This window comes from Prionailurus viverrinus, chromosome X, assembly GCF_022837055.1.
Source record: "Prionailurus viverrinus isolate Anna chromosome X, UM_Priviv_1.0, whole genome shotgun sequence".
In the NCBI taxonomy this organism is placed as follows: Eukaryota; Metazoa; Chordata; class Mammalia; order Carnivora; family Felidae; genus Prionailurus; species Prionailurus viverrinus.
This window is the reverse complement of record NC_062579.1, coordinates 87298450-87324813: the sequence shown is the minus strand read 5'-3', so window position 1 is coordinate 87324813 and position 26364 is coordinate 87298450. Positions and strand designations below refer to the sequence as shown.

The 26364-nt window shown below is 41.5% G+C and overlaps 1 protein-coding gene across 9 annotated transcripts in view; it reads left to right on the top strand.

Annotated features, from left to right (window-relative positions):
- The window catches only part of IL13RA2 (interleukin 13 receptor subunit alpha 2), a 68910-nt gene extending 42755 nt beyond the window's left edge, over nt 1-26155 (top strand). For 3 of the 9 annotated variants that reach the window (XM_047843057.1, XM_047843059.1, XM_047843055.1), the window contains exons 2-10: nt 8619-8742; nt 11832-11983; nt 13004-13157; nt 13671-13791; nt 16609-16793; nt 17708-17853; nt 19794-19938; nt 24959-25074; nt 26020-26155. In XM_047843057.1, the coding sequence (XP_047699013.1) occupies nt 8652-8742; nt 11832-11983; nt 13004-13157; nt 13671-13791; nt 16609-16793; nt 17708-17853; nt 19794-19938; nt 24959-25074; nt 26020-26070 (1161 nt within the window). In that variant the 5' untranslated portion in view covers nt 8619-8651 and the 3' untranslated portion in view covers nt 26071-26155. Of the gene's footprint in view, nt 1-5000; nt 5133-7526; nt 7714-8264; nt 8356-8618; nt 8743-11831; nt 11984-13003; nt 13158-13670; nt 13792-16608; nt 16794-17707; nt 17854-19793; nt 19939-24958; nt 25075-26019 lie in introns of those variants that run through there. The other 6 variants (XM_047843053.1, XM_047843058.1, XM_047843054.1 and 3 more) reach the window with 6 other exon arrangements.
- Nucleotides 26156-26364: the final 209 nt, after the last annotated feature.

Here is a 26364-nt window from a genome sequence, read left to right as displayed (position 1 = left end):
GCAGATGATTATAAAGAACCAGTTGTCTTAAAATAGGAAATTCATTTTTAGGAAGGGCAAAAAGTCTACTGGAAAGCAATCTCTGCCTGCATACAAGTACAAAAATAACTCTTTTTTTGTCATATGCAGTTGAAAAATTTTTTTAACGTTTTTTCATTTTTGAGAGAGAGAGAGAGAGAGAGGGAGAGAGACATGGAGCATGAGTGGGAGAGGGGCAGAGAGAGAGGGAAAAACAGAATCGGAAGCGGGCTCGAGGCTCTGAGCTGTCAGCACAGAGTCTGACCCGGGGCTCAAACTCACAGACCAAGAGATCATGACCTGAGCCACAGTCGGACACTTAACCGACTGAGCCACCCAGGCGCCCCTGTCATAAGCACTTTTAAAAAGTAAGCTTACAAGGTTCCAAAACCGGTTTAATCTTCAAGTGACCATGGGAAGTATTATTCTGAAGCTGAAGAGCTAATGAAAGTGTATGGAGAAGAGAGAATGTTCCGGTGTTTTAAAAATGAAAGGCAGGAAAAATAAAAGAAGATAAAAACAGAGAGGGAGGCAAACCATAAGAGACTCTTAACTATAGAGAACAAACTGAGGGTTGACGGAGGGGAGGGGGGTGGGGGGATGGGCGAGATGGGGGATGGGCATTAAGGAGGACACTTGTTGGGATGAGCACTGGGTGTCCTAGGTAAGTGACGAATCAGTACAGTCTCCTGAAACCCAATAGTACATCATATGTTAACTACCTTGAATTTAAGTAAAAATTTGGAAAAAAAAAAAAATGGAGCACCTGTGTCCCTTTATAGCAAACTCCTCAGCAGAGTTATCTATACTCATGGTTTCCATTTGCCCATCTATCCTTTTGTGAACCCACTTTAATCTGAGAGTTGCTCCAGATACTCCACTTTTTCCCTTATCAGGGTCCCCAGTTATTTCCCATTTTCCCAATCGATTAGACCATTCTCAGGCCTCATCTTATTTGTCCTGTCAGCAGCTTTTGACATTGTCTATCACTCTATCCTTGAACCATTTTCTTTACATGGTTTCTGGGGCACCAAAAACTCTAGAGGTTTTCCGCTTACCTCCCTGGCCTCGCCTTAGTCTCCCTTGTTGGTATATCCTCATTGTTTGACCTCTGTATATTAGAGTGTCCCAGATCTCAGGCCTTGGTTCTCTTTTCTTTATTTCATCCACTTTATAGTATACCCTAGAGGACTTCAATTGTTCACGTGGCTTTAATACTATCTATATACTGGTGACTGTCAAATATATATCTGTAGCTCTGGTCCTTCCCTGAATTTCCAGAGTCAGATGTCCAACCGCCTATTCATCTTCTCCCCTTGGGTGTTGAGTTAGGCAGCTTAAACTGAACCATCCAAAGCTGAACTCTTGTCCATCATCCCCAGGCCCCATCAACAATGATCCCGTTGCCCATGACAAAAATAGAGGCATCGTCCGCTGATACTCTACACTCAGTCCATCAGTAGATCCCATCAGGGTCTCCACTGCCTTCAGCTTGATCCATGTCACCATCAGCTCTAACCTGCATTATTGCTCCTACCTCTTCCTTCCGTACAGAGCAGCCTGTGAAAATGTAAGTTACATCATGTGACCATACTCACGACCGTGCAACTGCCTCCCCCTCTACTGAAATAAATGGGAAATTCGGTACCATGGTCTGCCTATCTTTATGAGATCATTTAACCTTTTCTCTTTTCTGTCCTACTGGGCTTGCTATTTCTAGAACTGCGAAGCTGATTCCCACCTCAGGGCTTTCGATTGTGCTATTCCTTCTGCCTGGAAGATTCTTCTCCTGTGTCTTTACCTGATTCATTTCCTCACTTCATGGAAGTCCTTCATGCCACTTTTTCAGGGAGGCATTCCTCATTACTCTCTTTCAAATTATCCTGCTTTATTTTTCTTGATAGAAATTGTAACGATCTGCTATGTTTATCGTCTGTCTCCCACACCAGAAAGTTAGTTCCAAAAGGGCAGGTGTTTTTGTCTCATTCCCTGTTGTATCCCTCGTGCCTGGGAGATTGCCTGGCATGTGGTAGGCTTCCAAAACGAATTGGTAAATAATGAACACACAATAGAAATATTTATATGTTTTCGTTAACATTCTTCTCTATAATTAATGGTACTATACACGGTATGATATCGTATTTTCATGTATTTACAATCGAAGCCTCATGAACACGAAGGAACATACTGGTAGAATAATCTTGAAGTCGCATAAAACCTGCTATTATTGTACAATTGTACATTTTGTATTCTGTTTCTACTTAATTCGAGGGGGTGGGGCACACTCTATTATTTACTTTTGAAATTGTTACGCGAAGTGAATGTTTTGAGTACACAGTGTTTGCTTGCTGACACGTATTTGGGAGCATCTGGGAATGAGAAGGGTGTTGAACAAAAGAGATTGTTTTCCTAGTTCCTGAGAAGTGGTGCCTTTCAAGATAACTGCTTTGCTCTACAGTATGACTTCACTTGAATAGCATGTAAGGTATATTTCATAATAGCAATTTGACCAGTTCTAAAAAGTGGATGAAGTGGGGGAGTTTTTTAAAGGGTTGCAAAAGCCTGTTGGTGGTTTGGTGGGTGGGATTATGAACTAATAAAGCTCTGATCAGCTCAGATGAGGGACTAATTCTGAAATGTGTAAACTGCTTCATGAATTAACACTGTGAACCTGGCAGGTGCCGTTGTAGCTCAAAACCGAATTCACTGGTTTTGAGGGTGCTTTAGGAAACTTGTTAGCTGGATGAACTCAGGATGTCTTATAGGAAACCATCTAAAAAAAGAACGGGGTGGGGGGGGGAATCCCTGGGTGGCTCCGTTGATTAAGTGTCTGACTTTGGCTCAGGTCATGATCTCACGGTCCGTGGGTTCGAGCCCCGCGTCGGGCTCTGTGCTGACAGCTCAGAGCCCGGAGCCTGCTTCCGATTCTGCGTCTCCCTCTGTCTCTGCCCCTCCCCCAACTCACGCTCGGTCTCTTTCTCTCTCTCTCTCTCTCTCAAAAATAAATAAACATTGAAAAAAATGTAAAAGAAAAATGAGGGAGTAAGATGACTGACCTATGTTTTACAAGATTCATTGAACATATTGCATAAGTATCAATATGCAGTGTCATGTTATTCAGAATCGGTTGTTAAAGTGATATTTGTTGAAGAGAGATCCTACCTCTCCTTCCTTGGTCTACAGCGATTGTTGTCATTCAGCATGTGTCTAACGTTTCTGTGTGTTTCTGCGGGAAATGAATCACACTTGACGAGTGGCAAGAACGATGAATCTGTCTGAAGAGCAGATTATTTGCCAGTTATTATCTAAATCAGATTTGACTCACCACTCATTCCTATGTGACTGTACTGTTACCGAGCCGTGTATTTGTATTGATCTCAGCGTGTTGTCAGGCCTCGGGGTCTGGCCGGTTCCAGAGGTGCTGATTATGATGCTGAGTCATGGCCATATGCCAGAAGCTATGAATAGACCTTTGTCCATGTTGGATAGTCTCCTTGAAAGAAGATTCGTTATTCAGGAAGCTAGTGCTTTTGAGTCACATCCTGAAACCATGGATGGATACGCAGCGGATTAACTGATATGAGAGGAAATTGGTCCCTCCACGTTTCCATTTTTCTCTCCTCAAGCTCTACTTCTCTAGAGATGTTGCCATTTTCTTTTTTCTCCCAGCCCTGTTCTTACTGCTCTGGCTGTTTCTCTAGACACTTGAAATAATGTGAATGGAAGGTTTCAAGTTTTATAACGCTGATTTTTTTCAGTCTGACGGCAACATAAATAACATGGCCATACTTTTTTGTACGTGTTTTTTTTTTTTTTTTTTTAAGAAGTCATCTGAGGGACATTGTCAAACTCCATGCATTATTTTCTTTTTTTTTTTTTTTTTTTTTTTTTAACATTTATTTATTTTTGGGACAGAGAGAGACAGAGCATGAACGGCGGAGGGTCAGAGAGAGAGGGAGACACAGAATCGGAAACAGGCTCCAGGCTCTGAGCCATCAGCCCAGAGCCTGACGCGGGGCTCGAACTCACGGGCCGCGAGATCGTGACCTGGCTGAAGTCGGACGCTTAACCGACTGCGCCACCCAGGCGCCCCCATGCATTATTTTCTAATCAATAGGTATTTGTCTCTGTAACGTGGTTGCTGCCTTGACAAACAAAACGACGACCTGCGGTCCATTTCATATGCTTTGGAATAATCTTTCTTGCCACATTTTTCTGTCCCTTACTTCTTTTCCCTTGCCTTTCAACACAGATTCGTACCAGCCGGTGGGACCTCTCTAAGCCCCAGTTTTACTGATTGTAAATATTTAATACCAACCTTATACACCTGCAGGGGTGTTGAAATAATTCCGTACATTCTTTGTAAGCTGTGAAAAGAGAGGCGAATGCCTGAAATTAATTATTATGAAGACACGTATCAGTAAACGCAAGTGACGTATGAACAGGGGTGGGGGAAGTTGGAGGTTAATAGTAAGTGTCTACTTACCAACGGGTGGACGGGTCAATTTTGCTGAATTAGTAGGGGCAAATGTGTAGGGTTGCAACAAGTTATTTTCAAATTTTTGACTAGTAGCCAGGTGCTCAGAAGCATACAGAGCATGCTCAGAGCATACAGTCACATACATTGTCTCATTTAATCTTCAGCCCAAGTCTTCCAGGCTGCATCCTCACCTCCACTTTATAGACGGAAATTGAATTAGAATTTCCCTCCAAGAGCATTAGTGGTCGAGGCAGGGCCGAAATGCAGTTTGATACACCGTTGTGCCTTTTAATATAACAGGTTCCTCAGCTACGTATCTATTTGTTTATCCAAAGATCAATTAGTCCTGTCAGCTTTTACATACAATGCTGTGATTCTGAATTTGTTTTAGTTGCTTTTTGCCCCGCCCATAACCTCCCCCATCTTGTGACTTGTAGAATCTGTATTCTGGCCTGCTGGCAATTTCAGGAGCACCTATCTATTTTTTTTTTTTTTTTTCCAGTGTGCTTGATTATAAGACAGGAAGGGAAGTATTAGAGATTCTAATTAATGTCTCCAAAGTGGAGAAGAGAAAAAAAAGAAGACCTGTGATAATTGCCTATGATAACTCATTTCTTGAGAAACCAGATAATTGGTAAGTACCTGGAGTTTCTCCAGTTATGCCAAGATTATCCCAGCCAGCTCCTAGAACAAGGGGATTATGAAGCACGGCTTTGAAGAGATGGGAAGTGAGGCCGAAAACAGGAAATAGTTTAGGCGTGCCATTCCAAAGGAGATTCGCAGTGGGAAATAGTTTAGGCAGTAACGTTGTGTGAAACTGAGTGGGTAGAAACAGGAAGCTGCCATCCACGCTGATCTTAGGAACGGAAAATGCCTAGCATACCGGTTATCATCAGGGGCTTTTGGTACTAGACTGGATTCAGATCCAAGCTTCACCATTTTCGGTCTCTGTGGCTCGCAGGGAATTGTTTAATTTCTCTGTGTCCCAGCGTCTAGTCTTTAAAATGGGAAAGAAAAGAGTACATCCATCCAATGCTGACTATGAGTATTCTATGATATCATGTATGTAGAATGCTTAGCACAAGGCGGTGCCCGGGATGCTGTGAACACTGAATAAATACTAAAAGGATTGTTGCTCTCATAAATACTGCGACATGTCACTTGCGCCTTGTATCTTCGACAAGGTTTACCTGGAATAGTATGCGGCAGAACAAAGGTGCTCAGTGAAAGGTGGTTGGAGTATTACTCTGCCAAAAATGTTGTAATGGTAAAACTGTGTGGGGGGTTGACGGTTTGACCAAGGTTCAGGGGAGGCTTCTGGTAAGATGGGTAGGTGTAGGACAGCCTCCTTATAAAAAAGAAAATTTATTTTCGAGTCAGTGAGAAGGGCTCATGAGAGCTGGTTTTCAGGCCTAGCTCTGCCACCGACAAGGTGTGTGAGTTTGGACAATTCACCTTTCTCCCGTGGTATTTCCTCCTTTTTATTTTTTTATTATTATTTTTTTTTAATAGCTTTCTTTTTTTTTTTTTTAATTTTTTTTTTTCAACGTTTATTTATTTTGGGGACAGAGAGAGACAGAGCATGAACGGGGGAGGGGCAGAGAGAGAGGGAAACACAGAATCGGAAACAGGCTCCAGGCTCCGAGCCATCAGCCCGGAGCCGGACGCGGGGCTCGAACTCCCGGACCGCGAGATCGCGACCTGGCTGAAGTCGGATGCTTAACCGACTGCGCCACCCAGGCGCCCCTATTTCCTCCTTTTTAAAAAACGAGTTGAGACGAGATGCGTGGCTGCTAACTGTGGGCTGGGAGTGGAGAGTATATCAGACACGATTTTTAAACTTTGTGTGTCTGCATCGTCATCCCCCATCTTCCCTTTGTCCTCAGGTCCCTTCCTCGCTTGTGAAAAATTCTGTCTTTCCTGGTAACCACATAGTATATAAAGTACCTCACTACACAAGCGGCAATCTTGTAACCCGGAAGCCAAGCAAAGCGTTGTCTTCATGTTCATTTGTGTGAGAAAGTCTGAGTGGGAACGTAACTGTAAATGCATTGGGCTGATCTAGGAAGTGCTATTTAATAGCCCGAGTCAAATTTCAGCAGCCTATAAAAAGGGTAGGGGCAAAGAGAGAAGGGACAGAGGATCTGAAGCCAGCTCTGCACTGACAGCAGAGAGCCTGATGCGAGGCTTGAGCTCACGAACCATGAGATCATGACCTGAGCCCAAATCAAGAGTCGGACACTTCACTGACTGAGCCACCCAGGCTCCCCCAAACGAGGGATTTTTAACCCTTGCCGTTTGTACTTCACATGACCCCGGGCTATGAAATACGTAAGGACAGACTGATTCGGGGGAGAGAACTTTAAGACGTCTCTGGGAGCAGTTTAAGGGGGGGTCTGATCGTCGTAGTCCTTATTGGTAATAGGAAAGGATTTCCCTTCGTCAGACCGATTGCTGCCTTGGATGCAAAAGTAACCAGTGTGTTCACCTCAATCCATGAGAGCAGCTCTGTGGAAGGTCTGTTGACCAGACCTACCTACTACGTATAGGTGCTTCAGAGGACAGCGGAGGGTTTGCACGTGGGGAAGGGGGAGTTGAAGAGAGAGGTTTATCGGACCCCAGGAAGAGAAATACTGTTCTGTTATGCTTTTATGAGACCTAGAAAAAATAGCATGGTATTGTGATTCAGCCCCGCTAGCTAATTGAAGGAAGACTTAAATACCGGAGTCCCAGAGGAAAAGCGTTCATGATCGTCAAACTTGTGGGATCCAGCATAAGAGGGTGGAAACACACTGGATTAGGAATCATAGTTCTGTCCTACCTCAGCCCTGCTACTAACTTGCTCTGTAATCTTGAGCAAGTCTGAGTTTTACTTCCCAATATGTAAACGTGACTGGGCTAATGTCTCCAATATACATGCTGGCTTTAATAGTTTGGTCCCAAGATTCTTTGATGTAATAATGGAAACTTACCAACATTAGAACATTACAGATCGGCCAGGTAGGTTGAAGAGGGTGGTACAGGAGAGAGGGTCTCTCCTACTTGGTGAATTTATACCGGAGGAAAAAAAAGGTAATCCCTGAATGTTGGAATAGTGATCTTTACTCCTTAACTTCCTGTGAAATTGTTGGTTCCAGGAATATAGACGCAAGGAGAGGTACAGAGCTGGGAGTAGCGATTTTTCTTTGAAAGGAGAGTGGTTTTTGATGAAGTAGGTATGTGGAGACACGAATCCTTTAAATTCTGATCAATCGATATCCTTCAAGAAAGTAAAGATTGTTAGGTTGTATTCTATGACAGTGAAGTGTTGTTTTAAGAAGGGTGAAAAGTGAGATTTGCCTTTTAGAGAGGTCATTCTTGCTGTGCGTGGTATGGAGAATGGTTTGGAGGCAGGAAAGACTGGATGATGAGATCCTGACGATAAGATCCTCATCGTGGAAGGGGCAGTGATAATGGAGAGGCTATATGGGAGAGGGAGGAGTTGAGAAAAATGCCCAGGTTTCTGGTCGGGGCAACTGTGAAGATGTTTCCAGGAAAGAGTAGAGGACAGTGATTTAATATTTATGAAGAAATGGAGCAAAGAGGTATCCGAGGCTTTGGTGTAGTCTCTGTGCTTTCTTAGCTGTCAGATAACTTTCAAACACTTCTTAAATCTCAAAAAAGAGTATATGTATCAGTGTATTTTCTTTGTTGCTAGGAGAGAGGATTGCTATGGAGATCGATGATCTCATAATTCCCACTGTGAGCCAGTGACACTCTGGTGGGTCTGGCTCAGTCAGTCTTCAGGCTGAAGGCTATTTGAAGTCATCTTATCCTGGCTCTAGCATGCCACGTGCGGGAAGGTCTCCTTAGGTGGGGTGGGTATGAAGGGATATGGGGGGTTTGGGGTACATTTGTTTTGCCTTTTTCATACTCTTGTAGAAAAACGAGACTAGAATCCCTCCTTTCCAGTTTTTCGGTTCCAAACTTGATTTTTTTTTGGTTTCCACGTTCAAAGGGGCAGTTTTTCCAAATCCTGGGAGAAAGCGCACAGGAGTTTCCGAATGCATTTTTAATTACATTGAGTCATTTGGTTGTTTGAAGTAAGACAAAGTTAAAATGTTGTATTTTTCCTTCTCAGAGTGGCTATTTCAAGGTATTGAATCTTGGAGAAATGGCTTTCGTTCATTTGGACATCCTATGCTTCTATAGCCTACTCATTTGCACAGCATTTAGTTCTGTGTCTTCAAATGCTGAGATAAAAGGTAAAGCAACAACGGAGTAGTTTTAAAATTTGGGGTATTAACTGTCTTTTCTTTTTTTTTTTTCTTTTTAAAAAAAATTTTTTTTAATGTTTTCTTTATTTTTGAGACACAGAGAGACAGAGCACGAACGGGGGAGGGGCAGAGAGAGAGGGAGACACAGAATCCGAAACAGGCTCCAGGCTCCGAGCTGTCAGCCCAGAGCCAGACGCGGGGCTCGAACTCACGGACCGCGAGATCGTGACCTGAGCGGACGTCGGACGCTTAACCGACTGAGCCACCCAGGCGCCCCTTAACTGTCTTTTCAACCTACTCTGTTAAAATGCGTAATAAGTAGATGGGTTGTTACTGGAAATATTTCAGGAAGTCCATACACAAAAGATGTTCCCACTAGCCAGCCTCACATATGAGGTAACTAATGATAACGAACACTTTGCAGAGTGAAAGCCAAGCTAAAAGACACTTTCCATACCTTTTTGTATAGTCTTCTAAGAAATAAGATGCCTCATTGCCTGTTACTCAGCTAACTGGAAAACTTTATTTGCTATCCTTAACTTTTAAGGCAATTAGATAAATACGAAAAATATACAGAGACTCAAGTAAAAGTTAAAAATGACCACAGAATTGCTAAATCATGTCTACTGAATTTTTCTTATTGCAGAAGGTAATCAGAGCAATGTATTTCACAAAGATTTCTACCCGTAAGAGTTGAAGCAGTGGGATTGTCATTTCAACCTCAGTAGAAGACCTTCTTTATTGGTACACGGGCGTCCCAATATCAAAGTATAATTTGTGCCACAGTTTTTTTTTGTGGGTTCTTCACCTCAATAAGTATTAAGAAATCCAGCATTAAAATAAATGGGCCGAAATGAATTTATTAGCAGAAAGGCAACATGAGGGTGGCACTATAGTGCTATTAGATTTGCTAGTAATAGAAAAGTTTATAGAATTGTTTGTTTGCTTTTTATCTTTTAAATTAAAAAAAAATTTTTTTACATTTATTCACCTTTGAGAGACAGAGAGAGACAGAGCGTGAGTGGGGGAGGAGCAGAGAGAGAGGGAGACACCTAATTCGAAAAAGTCTCCAGGCTCCGAGCTGTCAGCACAGAGCCCGATGTGGGACCCGAACTCACTGACCGTGAGATCATGACCTGAGCCGAAGTCTGACGCTCAACGGACTGAGCCACCCAGGCGCCCCTTAAAAATTTTTTTAATGTTTATTTATTTTTGAGAGAGAGACAGAGAGAGAGAGAGAGAGAGAGAGAGAGAGAGAGAGAGAGAGCATGAGCGGGGGAGGGGGCGACAGAGAGAGGGAAACACAGAATCCAGGCGCCCCTGTTTGTTTGCTTTTTAAGTCACCAGATGGGGGCGCCTGGGTGGCTCAGTCAGTTAAGTGTCAGACTTCGGCTCAGGTCATGATCTGACGGTTCGTGAGTTCGAGCCCCGTGTCTGGCTCTGTACTGACAGCTTGGAACTTGGAACCTGGAGCCTGCTTCGGATTCTGTGTCTCCCTCTCTCTCTGCCCCTTCCCCACCGGCGCTCTGTCTCTCTCTGTCTCTCAAAAATGAATAAACATTAAAAAGCTTTTTTTTTTTTTTTTTTTTTTTTTTTTTATTTAAAAAAATTTTTTTTTTTTCAACGTTTATTTATTTTTGGGACAGAGAGAGACAGGGCATGAACGGGGGAGGGGCAGAGAGAGAGGGAGACACAGAATCGGAAACAGGCTCCAGGCTCTGAGCCATCAGCCCAGAGCCTGACGCGGGGCTCGAACTCACGGACCGCGAGATCGTGACCTGAGCTGAAGTCAGACGCTTAACCGACTGCGCCACCCAGGCGCCCCAAAAAGCTTTTTTTTAAAATCACTAGATGGAGGAGCTATTGCCTTGCACTGTTCCTTACCTCCCCCACCCCCAAATAAAACGGGCTTTTTCCTAATGCCACTCTGCTCAGCTGCCTGACAGTTTTTCTTAAGTCCGTCCAGAGAATGGTCCTGGTTGGCCATACTCTAGGAATAGCTCTGAACTTTAGTTAGCTAGAGGGTTCAGTTAACCAGAATTGAACAACAAGATCTGCTTGTTAATAATTCTTCAGGCATTTAGCCATAGTAGTCATATTTTACGTTTTCTATCCCTTTTGCCAGGATGTTATATGTATATAATAAACACTGAATTAATACTGATTGGCTCTTGCTATTAGATTTACATAATCAAGTGCTCCCATCCTAGGGCAAATTCTGGTCTACATAACCACAGAGATAACTCCATGTTGAATTTCTTGTATCTATGAAAACTTAGTACCGCGCTAGGCAAAGTCATGTTTGCATATAGCAGTAATCTAGACTTTTTAACAGCTTTATTGATATGATTTACATAACATAAAACCCAGCCTTTTAAAGAATACTGTTCAGGGTCGCCTGGGTGTCTCAGTCGGTTGAGCATCCGACTTCCGCTCGGGTCGTGAACTCGCTGCTTCATGAGTTCGAGCCCCGCGTCGGGCTCTGCGCTGACCGCTCAGAGCCTGGAGCCTGCTTCTGATTCTGTGTCTCCCTCTCTCTCTGTCTCTCCCCCGCTCATGCTCTGTCTCTCTCTGTCTCAAACATAAAGATAAACATTAAAAAAAATTTTAAAGCGTACCGTTCAGTGGTCTGTAGCATATCCACAGAGTTGTGTAACAGCCCCAACTCCTCAGTTCCAGAATATTTCTGTTTCTCCAAAAAAAAAAAAAAAAAAAAATCAAATCTTTAATCAGCAGTCATCTGTTATTCTTCCCTTCCTCCAGCCCCCGGCAACCACGAATTGACTTTTGTCTCAATGGATTTGCCTCTTCTGGGTATTTCATGTAAATTGGTCTCATGTGATCTTTTGTGACTGGCGTCTTTCATTTAGCTTAATGTTTTTGAGGTTCTTGCATGCTGTAGCTTGTATCACGACCTCACTCTTCCTTACGGCTGATGATATTCCATTGTATCGATGTACTACAGTTTAGTTCTCCATTCACCAGCCGATGGACATAGGGAAGTAATCTAGACTTAGCAATTTTTGTCATAAGAGACAGGACAAAAAAGTAAAAATGTTTTATGGATTTTCTTTCAGTTAATCCTCCTCAGGATTTTGAGATAGTAGACCCAGGATACTTAGGTTATCTCTGTTTGCAATGGCAACCTCCACTGTTTCTGGATAAGTTTGAGGAATGCACAGTAGAATATGAATTAAAATACCGAAACATTGATAGTGAAGACTGGAAGGTAAGTAAAGCACACACTTGCGATATCTTGCAATAGCAGTGCGATTATTGGGAGCTTTCTTGTGATTTTTAATGTCCCTGTCCATTCTAATTCCTGTCTCTCCGTAGCTATTATTAAGAAATAAGAAGGTGCCATGCCCGCTGCTATCTCCTGCGTCCTGCCACATCTATTTGCATCCTCCCCAGTATTAAGACTACCATTAGAAGTCCAGGGGAAACAAAATACGTGATCCCACCCATGGAATATGGACTTGAATAATACACATTTTATTGTATTTTCCAGTTACTTATATGCTTCTATATGGGTCTTATGTATGCTACTGGACTGTGAGCTTTCTCTTTGTAAAAATTAAGCCTCATTTATCTTTGTACTGGCCCCATAGAACACGGCACAGTCCTTTGCATATATTATAGTAAGTGTTCAGTGAACATTTATTGGCTTATTAACTACATAGTCAAGCATGCTCAAAGATTTTTGTTTTGCGAAGCATACTGTTACCTTCCCAATTCAGCTAGGCAGTTTCAAGAGACCATTCAAATCAAACATTTATGGAGGATCCTTTTGTACCACGCACTTGGCTACGTATCGGGAGCACAAGGATAAATGACATGATTGTAGTCCAGTTGCCTCCCAGATTTCACTGTATATGATTCCTGAAGTGTTCATGTGATATTTGAAATGTGATAAGTCATCTGTCATGTAATATGCATATGGTATCTGAAAATTCTCTTGATTTCAACTTCATTATAGGTCAGGTTCCTGCCGTAGAGTCTCTTTTTCAGAATTTTTGGGGGTTATTTTGAATAATATATTAAGATTCAAATGATCTCACCGCATGATATAATATGCACAGATGAGCTCTGCCAGGATTGTACCTAGGGCTTTGTATCAGATAATCATGAGGAATTTCTTAGACACTCAGAACCCCGCCCCCCCCGTGACTTCTTAGCCGTAATAATGTGGCTCACGATGCTGTCTCTGCTTATAAGCTTGACTTTGTCTCATCTTCTTATCAAACAGACCATCATTACCAAGAATCTACATTACAACGACGGGTTTGATCTTAACAAAGGCGTTGAAGCAAAGATACACACGCTTCTGCCCCCGCACTGCACAAATGGATCAGAAGTTCAAAGTTTATGGTCAGAAGCTACTTACTGGAAATCACCACAAGGTTAAAACAAAGCTCTCCTTTCATATTGAATACTGCCAGAACAATCCATATGGGCAATAAGGCCCCTTAACTCTTATATATCAGACTGTATGTAGAAGTGAATGTGTGGCAACAAATAGAATTCTTTTTAGGAGTGGGTGACTGGCCTTTTTGAATCCTTTACATCAGCAAACCCATCTTGTTAGGTTAATATAGTTCCCAGTTTGGGAGTCATATTAGTAAATATGCATGTGAGTGTTTACTCAACTGCTCAGAGCATCATAGAATTATTCATTTAGTGCTTTTGCCTATGCTTACGCTAGTATCATTAAATGAGCCCTCAAAGGGTTTTGATTTTGCATGCCCCACTTAGGATGAAGTGATTTCTAACAACTTCCTTTTGGTATAGTTCTGATTATGTTGACTGCTAAATGAAAAGGAGGGGTCAAAAGAAATGAGTTAAAATTGCATAGTGACTTCCCAAATGAGTCATCACCGTGCCTTTCAAGCATTGACAGTTCATTCATTCCTTAGGAAGTCAGGACACCAAGATTCAGGAAATGGATTGTGTGTATTACAACTGGCAATATTTACTCTGTTCCTGGAAACCTGGTCTGGGTGTCCATTTTCATACCAGTTATCAATTGTTTTACTGGTAAGTATTTTTATAATAAGAATCCCATATTAAGAAAATATCTATAAAAACGAATCTGCTCTATGAGTAGTATTTTCGGTAACATCGAACCCTGCGTTCTGACACTCCTTTTTAAGGTCGCACATCTCTTCCTGTCCTATTCGTTCTGCACGCTGTAGCCAGATTTATCTTCCTATCTTCCTATTTTCATATGCCACTCTTTTGCTCCAAAACTTCGAGTGGCTACTCATTAACTCCCGGATAAAAATCTAAGGTGGCGTTCAAATTTCTGCCTCTCTGTATCACTGCTTTCCCAACATGACCTTTTCCTGTCACCAGTGTGAATGTTCCACCCCATTTAGACCCCTCTCTACATTTTTTTTCTCACCCGTGTTACGATCTTTTATGCCTCTGTGTGCATTGCTATCTGGAATGTCCTCTGGCTTTCTCACCAACTCTTATCTGTCTTTCAAAGCCCATCTGGCATTCCATTTCATTAACCCTTTATTGATCATGTCAACTTCTGTTCAGTTTTTCTCTGAACTATTACATGTTATAGCTCTCAATTACTTGTCTGGATGGCATTTCAATTTTTGTCACGTATGGTGCGCTTTGTCTCCTCCCTTAAATTAAAAAATACTTTTTTAATGTTTTATTTATTTTTGAGAGAGAGAGAGAGAGCACGAGCAGGGGAAGGGCGAATGAGAGAGGGACACAGAATTGGAAGCAGGCTCCAGGCTCTGAGCTGTCAGCACAGAGCCTGATGCAGGGCTTGATCTCACAAACCATGAGACCGTGACCTGAGCTGAAGTCAGGTGCTTTACCGACAGAGCCATGCAGGCGCCCCTGCTCCCTTAAATTTTTAAGAGATTGGTGGGCAGGAACTGTTTCTTACATTTCTCTTAACTATCTCTGCTGTGCTATGGCCCATAGTAGATTATCACAAAATATTCATTAAATGAATGAAACAAATGATGAGAGTATTCGTACACTGATAAGTATGTATTGGAATTTATGCATTTATTAAATAACAGTAAAAAGCAAGAGAGGACAAAGTGTAACTCTTTGTGAGTTTCAGGCCCAAGTTATATTGGCTTTTTTCTTTAGAAAAATGATAATATGTTAAGTGATAGGTATAAGCTATTAAGCATCCTGAGAACTGGGTTCTAATCCCTGCTCTGGCATCGTTTAACTTAGTGGTCTTGGGCAAGCAGTCTTCCCTTTTTGGGGGGTCTCAGTTTTTTCATCTGGAATCAGAGGGGTCAATTTCTACGGTCTAATTTGTTTTTTCATTAATTCAACAAATATAAAGAAGTTGTTAAATGCCAGCACTGTTCTAGATAAAAAGGCTGAAAGTGTGAGTAAGCAAAGACCCTGCCCTCTTCCGCATTATCCGCATTTTACTAGTGAGGGAGAAATACTGACATCTTAGAAGCTGGAAAATAAGGGTACCAGCAGGCTTCCCGCGGGCACAACATAAATCTGGGTCAAGTCAAGCCTAAAACTCAAGTCTCCCAAACTCTAATCAGGTGAACTAATCAAGTAGTTAGTTCCGTCCAAAGTAAATACTTGGCTAGTTGAAAAGGCAAGTTTCAGCTTATTATAGAATGCTCATATTTTCTTTTCTTTCTCTACAGCCAGTATATCGCTATCAGCTATTGTATTAAAAAATAAAGTATATTTTCACTATCATAAAACGTTCTCCCCCACCATGAAAATGAGTAACAACTTGGGGTAACAAACAAACAACAGCAACAAACTAAATACTTGGCATAAAGTGAATTCAGTAGAGTCTGGATATTTGAAATCAGCACCTTACCAACTGCTAGATTGACTTAATCTCAAAAGGGATTTTGACTGCTTTTACAGATGTCACATTTTGCATTGCAAGCTGTTCTGTAGGAAAATAAACCAGGCATTTGTTGCTTTGAAAATCAGTAGGGAAATCCCCCCTAATTCCTGTTAGCCTTATTACTGGAAAGAGGTTAACTTTCAACGATATGGCAACATTTCTTGGCTGAGAGGATGGGAAATTAGATATTTACTTGCCAGACAGCTCTTCTTTCTCTTTTTGTGATTAAAAACATTTGTAAACATATTTATTTATTTGTTTTTGAGAGAAGGCTTAAGTAGAGGAGGGGCAGAGAGAGAGAGAGACACACACAGAATGTGAAGCAGGCTCCAGGCTCTGCACTTTGAAGGCAGAGCCTGACACGGGGCTCAAACTCACGAACCATGAGATCATGACCTGAACTGAAGTCGGATGCTTAACCGACTGAGCCACCCAGGCGCCCCTCTTCTTTTTCATTTTGACCCCTCTGTTGACTTTGCTGAGGTTTATCTCTTGATGTGCATTGTCTCCTCAAAGGAATTTCATTCATTTTATTAAATATAACAGTATTTTGTAAGTCTGCTTTTAAATCTGCTTTCTTCTAATATAAGTTCTCCGGTACAATAGAAAAAAGGCAGTATCGTCCAGGATTATGTACGTCAACTCCAGGTTTTTAAAATAGAAATCTTACTCTTTGATTCACAAATCCCGTGGGCAAGTCAACATAACCTAAGTGCGTGAGTAAGAATCCTTGCCTTATCTTTGAGATTTTGTTAAAACCCCCACCAGATTGTAATCTCTGCGAAATTATGGACTATGCCTGCTTTCCTTACTCTTGTATCCCTAGCGTATGACATAGGATTTGTCATAGAGTTGGTGCTCGATCAATATGGCATGTCATTACATGACTTTATTATTCACTTGGTATCTTAAGATAATTGAAAATTAAATACCACAATACTGTAAGATACTGGAAAACACAGTTCTCAACAATACTTCTTTTACAGGTATGACGGCTTGGACCATGCCACACAGTGTCCTGATTACATCAAGGTTGATGGACAAAATATTGGATGCAGGTTTCCCCATTTGGAGGCATCAGACTATAAAGATTTCTACATCTGTGTTAATGGATCATCAGACTCTCATCCTATCAGACCCAGCTATTTTATTTTTCAGCTTCAAAATATAGGTGAGTTAAACAACTTTAAAATGTTTCTAGCTTGGTCCATTTACAACCACATGGCAGAGAAAAGATGGAGACAGAGATATAGGGAAACTTATGGAAATGCAAAGCCAGAAAAAGGAGGGCCAAATCGAGCCTATGAAGAACCTCTTATGAAATATAGAAGTACAGGGGTAAGGAATTGAATGAAGAATAATTGTTTCAGGATTTTTATTTCAAATTTAGTGTATTTCCCGGCTTCCAAAAGTCGGTCTCCTGTACAGTATTTTCGTCTAGTGTTAATGATGGAGGATTTCACACGTCAGTAGGCGAATAGTTGTATATTCTGAGTCTGAATTCCTAGTTCTGACAGTTACGAGAATGACAGGTTCTAGAGTTAGTCATGCCTGGCTATGAATCTTGGATTTACCACTTTCTAGCTGTATGACTTTGGGCAAGTTACTTTTAGCATCTGTTTCAATCTCCTTATCGGTAAAATCAGGATAATAGAGGACACTTCATAGGTTTATTGTGAGACATGAGTGAGTTTACCCCTGGTTCAGCGCCTGACACATCATACGCTCTAAATAAGAGTTAGCTATTAGTGAAAACAGTAGCAGTAATGGTTGTGGTAGTTGTTTCTAATGCTACCAAATGGAAAAAATGACTGTAATGCTTTGGATCGTCTAACTTTTCTCCTGGACTTTAATATTTGCCAATATGCGACTTATCAAAAAATTAGTTTCCAAAAGAGCCACGTTTCTCAATACATTGGTCTTGGTTGGCAAGCAGGTTTGATATGAATTCACATTATAGAGATTGGTCTTGAGCCACTTGATTTATCTTAGAGGCTTCCGTCACTAGGTGTCCCTAGCTTTTGATACGAGCGACCGCTCAACTTAGTAACCTCCATGTTGAAACGGTTTCCTTTCGCTTTTCAGTTAAACCTTTGCCGCCAGACTACCTTAGTCTTACTGTGAAGAACTCAGAGGAAGTTAACCTGAAATGGAGCATGCCTCAAGGGCCCATTCCGGCAAAATGCTTTATTTATGAAATTGAATTCACCGAAGATGATACAACTTGGGTGGTATGAACATTGCGTTTATTTGTGAAAATCAGAAACGTAGCCTTTATTTACTTATTTACTTATTTATTTATTTATTTAGAGGGAGCGAGAGCACGAGTTGGGGAGGGGCAGAAGGAGAAGGAGAGAGAGAATCCTAAGCAGGCTCCGCCCCCCCAGTGCAGAGCCCATCTCAGGGCTCATTCACAACTGTGAGATCATGACCTGAGCTGAAAGCAAGAGTCGGACGCTTAACTGACTGCGCCACCCGGTCACCCTGCCCTTTATTTTTTTGATTTTATTTTGATAAGCGTAGCCCTTTGCACAAAACAGCAAACATGTGAACCCATAGGAGGTTCACAGAGGAGGTTGCTAGCCACACGAGGAATAGAATATGACATGTGTCTTGATTTTCTGAAAACCGTATAATTTGGCGGACAAAAGAAAGATGTTTGCTTGCTGTCTGAAAGCATGATCAGTCATACCAATTTTATTTTATTTATTTATTTTTTTCAATATATGAAATTTATTGTCAGATTGGTTTGCATACAACACCCAGGGCTCTTCCCAACAGGTGCCCTCCTCAATACCCATCACCCACCCTCCTCTCCCTCCCACCCCCCATCAACCCTCAGTTTGTTCTCAGTTTTTAAGAGTCTCTGATGCTTTGGCTCTCTCCCACTCTAACCTCTTTTTTTTTTTTTTTCCTTCCCCTCCCCCATGGGTTTCTGTTAAGTTTCTCAGGATCCACCGAAGAGTGAAAACATATGGTATCTGTCTTTCTCTATAAGTCATACCAATTTGAAAGCTCTATTAGGGTTTCAGAGATAATCGAGTCACTTGTTTCCAATATCGTGCCAATAAATCAAAATTGCCGAAGGCAGTTGTGGGGTGGGTTATGAGAAGGCCTTAGGTGAAATGAAAACAAAACAAAAAAAACACACATATAAAAACCACTTCTTGAGGGACAAGCATCAGGTCAGAGGTAGACCCTGGCAGGGCTGTCTGAATTGCTTGCTGTGCAGAAGAGGGGCTAATCGGGAAAACAGGCAGTGGTTGCAAGACCAATCACCCCCGGCACCAACGAGGTGATGCTGCCTTCAGCCCCACGTCGTCATGTTAATTTCATTCATTGGTTTCCAACTCAGAGAGTGGTGGAGACCGAAAGGGAGTCATTAGTTCTAATCAGTTCGTTGCATATACAGATGAATTGATTTACGTGTCCCAAGGAAGCGGACTGACTTACAATCAAATCACGCAGCTCTTCCCGGTCGACTACATGATGCCGGGTTCCCAAGAAAAGTTACAACAAAAGACAAGCTCTTATGTTGGATGAGGAACACTGTTCAGCCCTTTGAACTGCCGAAACGGAAGTAATTTCCTCAGCGATTTGTTTCTTCCTTTGAGATCGTCCAGCCATGTGTATTCTCATATCGGAAGAAGTAATTTCACGCGAAGCCCTGAGCTCTGTCACACACGTTGTATGGCAGTTAACCAAAATAAGAGTCAGGAGGGGGAAAGAAAACTTGATGTGTATGAACTCTGTAGTTTCCATAGAGATAACATTCACATGATGGACTCTCTTTTTGCTAACTCAGTGTGTGTAGCATTTTCCAGTTGATGGAACCTGAGAAACTTGACACGAATCTGAATACTGGCTCTCAGAAACACCAATGCTATCTAGGCATTTTGCCCTGTCGCACATGCCCTTCACTACAGGTGATTCATTATCCCTGTAGAAAAAATTTAAATTAGAGGTAAGGAAGGGGGGAAAATGAAAAAAGAAAAAAAAAACCCACCGTAGGGAGAGATAATCAGTGTTAAGATTCTGGTATGTACCCTTCCAGTCATTTGACGCGTATGTTTTACGGAACAAAATCCACGATGAAAGAGACAGATCAAATGGGATCTATCTAGCGGCAATCAGATCTGATGATGGCATCTTATTTTTACTTGGCTTTCAGACTACCACCGTCGAAAATGAGATACGCATCGCAAGAATATCAAATGAAAGCCAACAATTGTGCTTTTTGGTAAGAAGCAAAGTCAACATCTATTGTTCGGATGATGGAATCTGGAGTGAGTGGAGTGATGAACAGTGCTGGAAAGGTAGGAGAGTAAGAGCAGTGACTACGTGACTGTAGCTCTTTGCTAGAGAGTTAATTTTCTTATGGTCTATTTTGTAATCGTGGAAATCAAAATGCTCTTGCATATAGTCTATAAACAGAGAAGATAAACGAGCAAGCACCTCAAACATCGGCTTACGGAAAAATCTCATATTCAGTTTTAACTGGGAGTAAACTAGTTTAAGAGTCTTGTCATAGCTCTCTCAGCAATATTCTTGTGTTTCTGACCGTCACTAAAGAAAATATGCTAGTTCCTTCTGGGGGAAGCCTATTTTTTTTTAAAAAAAAATAATATTTATTTATTTTTGAGAGAGAGAGACAAAGTGTGAGCAGGGGAGGAGCAGAGAGAGAGGGAGACACAGAATCCGAAGCAGGCTCCAGGCCCCGAGCTGTCAGCGCAGAGCCCGACGAGGGGCTCGAACTCACGAACTGTGAGATCGTGACCTGAGTTGAAATCAAGAGTACGCTTGTTTTTGAGTGTCCAGTGCCTGATGAGGATTTTTCCGATTAATATGTCATCATTGGTAAAAGCATATGTCATTCACCTCCACTTCTGACTTAAAGTGACTTATGATAAAAAAGACATATTCAAATTAAATAACAAGATAAGCTAAAAAGCCTTGAGACTGGCGCAAGATGTTATCGTGTTTGACAGTATACTAGCTTTATCAACAGAAGTTACTAACAATTGTCGAAAGGTGAAGGAAATTAACTCAGCATCGCTCTTTTAGATATATAGCTGTGTAAATACATGTATAGATGTAGATACAGACAGATACTGGCATCTATCAATCATTCATATTTTCATATTGTACCATTATAATAGAGTCCCTGTTAGATTGTTATCTCCCCTATCATATTGATATCATTGTTCTCTTTCATTCATCAAATCTTTATAAAGCACCTAATATGTGTCAGATTTTTTCAGGCTTTTGACATATAGCAGTAAAAACCCCTGTCCTTACAGAATTGATATTTTGTTCTCATATTGACTAGAGAGAAGCAATGAAGAAGCCAACTGTATCATATAATTACTAAGGGCTATGAAGAAAAAACAGGTAGAAAGGGAGAACTCAATTAACCGAGAGATGTGTGGAATCAGAAAGAACACGTACGGGTTCCGTTACTCATTTTTGTCACTGGCATAAGACATCTGGAGACTGTGGAACTGACATTGAGAAAATCATGTCCTGAATTATATCTTATCCTTAGTCAATGCATAGTTTAAAGTGGGTATGGTGAGTTTTTAGTCGCACCCTCAAAATAATACATCCTTTAATGTGTATTCTATACAATCTTAGTGCAATATTGATGACCCATCAACTCCGGGAAGGGTCCATACGGGAACCCTGCTTCAAGGATAGATGTAAGGGCATTCGAGTTGATGGTGAAGAAGTTGCATAGGGCCTTTTGTAAAGTCTGTATAAAACTTTTAAGCAAAGGCCTTCTTTCTGAGTGTACAGTTTAACCTTGGACCGATTCACCTTTGTTGCCAGGTGGCGGGGGGAGAAGCCTCTCCTGTGGCTTCTGTCAGCCCCTGAACATTGGCCTTCAGCTGATCATTTGTGGGAAGGCCTAAGGGAAATTCTGGCCATCTGTTTCCTCTGGGGTGAGGGGTGTGGTTTTCTCAGGGAGCCATGGGATTTGTCTTTTAACTGCAAGATACCTATGGGTAGGAAGAACACCCCTTGGGATCTAATAAGGTCCTCGTGAGTGGGAGGGTGAATGGCCACGAATCTTTCCAGCTCCTCTCTAAAATGGTATGATCCTCATAAAATGGAGGTGAAGAGGCTTTATAATTTCAAAGATGTGCTTCTGTTCACGGGACATGAATTCTTTGTGGCGGGGGTCCAGGATATACCTGAAAAGGACTTCGTATAGGAATACCTGAAGCCCTGGAAAGTAGGAGGAGTTATAAGGGATAGCCAAGTGAGCCCCACCACCCTTCTTGGGTGCTTCTGCTAAAATCACTTCCTAGCTTTCAGCATTTATACAGGTCACCTGTATACCCTGGGACTGGAGATCAGGCCAGAGTGCTCTCTGTAAATGTTATAGGAAAAGCGAAGCTAAGATAGGCAGACGGAGCTGGATTTTGAAAAGGGGAATTTACACGGGATGTTGACTTTAACGTTTGTTTTGATTTATGTTCCTTCATCTCCTTAAGGGAGTCCCTAAGGCTAGCCATTATATTCCTTTGTGTCCCATTTTTAGTTTAGTTTTTCCACAGACATCAATAGGACGGGTGGTCTCTAAAAAAAAAAAAAAATGTCAATCTAGGAGTCCGATTCAAAAGATCCATTGTCTGGCCATCGATAAGTAGGACCTATTAATCTGAATAGTGACTCAAACCAGTACGTTTCTCTAGGCTTAACCACAGACACAAGAGATATCCCAGAGGAGAGTGCAAAAGATGCAGCCCTCACAAGATCCAGCATAAGAAAACAAAGACCTTTATCATCAACGTTTTTTTGTTTTTTTTTTTTGTTTTTTTTTTTTTTTTTTTTTGGGACAGAGAGAGACAGAACATGAACGGGGGAGGGGCAGAGAGAGAGGGAGACACAGAATCGGAAACAGGCTCCAGGCTCCGAGCCATCAGCCCAGAGCCTGACGCGGGGCTCGAACTCACGGACCGCGAGATCGTGACCTGGCTGAAGTCGGACGCTTAACCGACTGCGCCACCCAGGCGCCCCCAAAGACCTTTATCATCACAGTGAGACAATGAAGGTTGAGGTGACAAACGGCCCCTTATGGACTGGGACCCCTTCTGCCAAAATTCCCCTGAGAGCTGGCAGGGTCAGACAAAGAAACCTCACTGTAGACCTAGTTGAGCCCAAGTTTTGGTTTGTAAGTTGGACCCAGTCCTGACTACAGTCAGCTCAGAGCCACAGCCTGCTTGTCCATCTGCCAAATGCACACTGGTACATGCCCCCTTTGGTTAGCAGAACGTTCTCACTGGTCATAAAGCCAAACTCTCAAGGCCTGGAAAATGGCAAAGGGGAACAGGAAAAGGATCAACAAAAAACACAAGCACTAATACCAAATCTTTACCAAAGGTACTATACCCAAGGAGCTAGTTCCATAAATATTTTCTCCTGCCAATCTAAATTTAGAAAAAGAAAAGGACTCTCCCCGCTCTTGCTCTCATCAGATCCTGCAGGCAGAGATCCAGGAGACTGACATGCTAAGAATTCTTACCGGCCACTTAAAGATTAGCCTGCTGAATAAGCTAACTGTTGTGGAGGAAAAATGTTCCTTCTACTCTTCTAGGTTCTTTGGCTGCTCTAGTAATTAAATCAACATTAAACAGATTAACAATAAAACAAATCAATTTTTTCTGAGCGGCGGGGGTTGGGGGGGTGCAGAGAAAGACGGAGAGAGAGAATCCCAAGCAGGCTCCTTGCTGTCAGTGCAGAGCCTGACGTGAGGCTCGAACTCACAAACTGTGAGATCGTGACCTGAGCCGAAATCAAGAGCTGGACTCTGAACCAACTGAGCTACCCAGGTGGCCCCCAAAAGACAAATTTAATTTCATAGGTATAGGAGCCCCATAGAAATGTGGGACCCAAGGGCAAGTAGGGCAGTTGAGGCTTATATGCCATCATGAGCTAAGCAATGGGATCAGGGCCTGGGACTTCAAAGGCGGAGGAGAGTAATTCACAGCATAACAAGAAGAGATGTTTGGTACAGTAGTACCCCCCTTACCCATAAGAGATACATTCTAAGACCCCCTGTGGATGCCTAAAACCATGGAGCGTACTGAACCCTATATGAACTGTTTTTTCCTATATAATCTATGATAAAGTTTATGAATTAGCCACAGTAAGAGATTAACAGCAATAACAAAATAGGACAGCTGTAACAATACACGGACTATAATAATGGGGTATTTCAAAATACCTTATACTGTACTCACTCTTCTTCTTGGGATGGTGTGAAATGAATGCAAAAATGCCTAAGTGTTGAGATGAACTGAGATAAATGATGTAGGCGTTATGGCATAGCATCAGGCTACTGTTGACCCGATGATACCTCAGAAGGAGGATCATCTGTTTCTGGACTGCAGCTAACCACGGGTAAAATCAAAACCATGGACAAGGACAGGGGGTTGAGGCACTACTGTAATGAGATGTTTTGCCCTTTCACAGTGATAGGTTATTCAAATAGAGGTTGGCTCTCGTAATAGCTCTCTCTCAGAGCCAGCCCCCCCCTATCTAAATTCGTTTATGTAGTTAAGGGAGAGGTAAATGTTTTTCTTGAGTCTGGTGGGTCTTGATTGCTTTCAGCTCAAAATAATCCCCATGCCAAAGTGGCATATTTTCTGGTGATGTAGTCCGCTTTCCGTCACCAGCTCTTGCTTGCTACGGCATTATATGATACAATATAAACCTTTGACGTATTAAGAGTTAAGGGATAGGGGCGCCTGGGTGGCTCAGTCGGTTGCGCGTCCGACTTCGGCTCAGGTCATGATCTCGCGGTCCACGAGTTCGAGCCCCGCGTCGGGCTCTGGGCTGATGGCTCAGAGCCTGGAGCCTGTTTCAGATGCTGTGTCTCCCTCCCTCTCTGACCTGCCCCCATTCATGCTCTCTGTCTCAAAAATGAATAAACATTAAAAAAAAATTAAAAAAAAAAGAGTTAAGGGATACACAAGACCTGTTTCTGTAATCACTTAGCTAATATGTTATCCTTTTTTGATGAAATTTTCTCAGGTCAAATTTTAAACAAAATCCTCTCAGAAAAGAAGAATTGAGCTTTGGGGAGTTGTTTTGCTGAGTGAAATGAAGGGATGTTACAGTATAGTGAAGTGATTGTTCTTTATAAAAAGTGCACAAATGAAAGGAATGCTATACACAGATAGAACCGTGGTATCTATCCACCAGGAAATAAGGCAGAAGTTGCCAACTTTAAGGCATTTCTTCACTAGTTACTGGTTTATAAAATAATTAACTTTGAAAAATAACTGTAAACTCTAACTGAGCCTCTTTTCTTGTGATTTTTAATCCCAGATGACATATGGAAGGAAACCTTGGTATTTTTCTTGACACCATTTGCTTTTGTCTCATTGTTTGTTTTGTTAGTAACTTGTCTGCTTTTGTACAAGCAAAAAGCTGTACTGAAAATGGTAAGTTGTGTAACATAATGTTTAGCCTGAGATAGTAGATAGCCTTTCAGACTGATTGACAGTTGACTTCTGGGAGAGAATGTGGCAACCTAAGTGTAGACAGTGGCTTTAAAACTCAGGGAATAGTGACCTGTAGCTGACAAGCAAGAGTCAAGCTTTTAGTTTGGACCCATTGCTATTTAATATCATTCAGCGTTTCTTCTCTGTGGTCCACAGACCGCATGGACATTTAGTCTGCATTTAGAACTGATGGACCTATATTTTATAATGTTTCCTGTACACCGTGGGTGTACAATTGATGTTGTATGGATTATGATGATTGTCTGCAGAAAATACAATAATTTAAAAACTCAACACTACTAGGCTAAATTTGGCGGTAGGTTTACTTTTGTTGAAATATAGGAACAATGGCTCAGAACATGAAACACTGTTTACTTCTAGATTAGGGAACAATACGAGGAAAGAGTTACAGGAGAAAGGCAGGATTGGGAGGAAGAAAAGAGTTTCTTAAACTGGATGGAGACTGAAATAGATTACTAGTCTGTCGCAGGCCGATTTCACAAAAATTGAAAAAAAAGTTGCCCACCCTCAAGGAGTTCATACTCTAGTTGGGGGAGAATAGACTCCATAAAAAATATAACCTGCACTGTGAGTTGTTTTTAGATGATTCCTATTTGAGTTGTACGGAGACTATTATAGAATTTCAGAAGATGAAGGTCACTACGGGTTGGTGGGCTTTAAGGAGAAATTGTGACTTGGAGAAAAATCTCTTAATGCCAAGTCTTTTAAAGATAAAGGGAAATTTGAATGTGTATGAAATATTTCACTTTATTTCTCTGCTGAATGCTTTTTTTAAATCTGTTTCTCTGAGGTACTAGTCTGAATTAAAATAGTTTATGTTATTAATGACTATTTGTTAGTAACGGAGTTCTCCCTTAATTTCAGATCTTTCAGAGGAAAAAAGAAGTCTTTTCTCATCAAGACACATTCTGTTGACTGAATAACTTTCAGTCTTATGGCCAAATGTTCAACGAGTCTTATTAAATGGAATGTTTTCTCCAAAAAATTTAATAAATCTACCTTAAAAGCATTGTTGTATTTAAGTAACTTTAGAATACTCAAATCCTGCAGTACATTTCCTGGATTCTATTAATAGGTTTTTTTCCTTATTAATCCCTGGTCAGAGCGATACACATAGATAAGTCAAGGGTTGGGTGAGATCTACTCACTGATATATTAATAAAACAATGTGATTTTATAACTTGTACTAAGCCAGAGATATTATTAAAT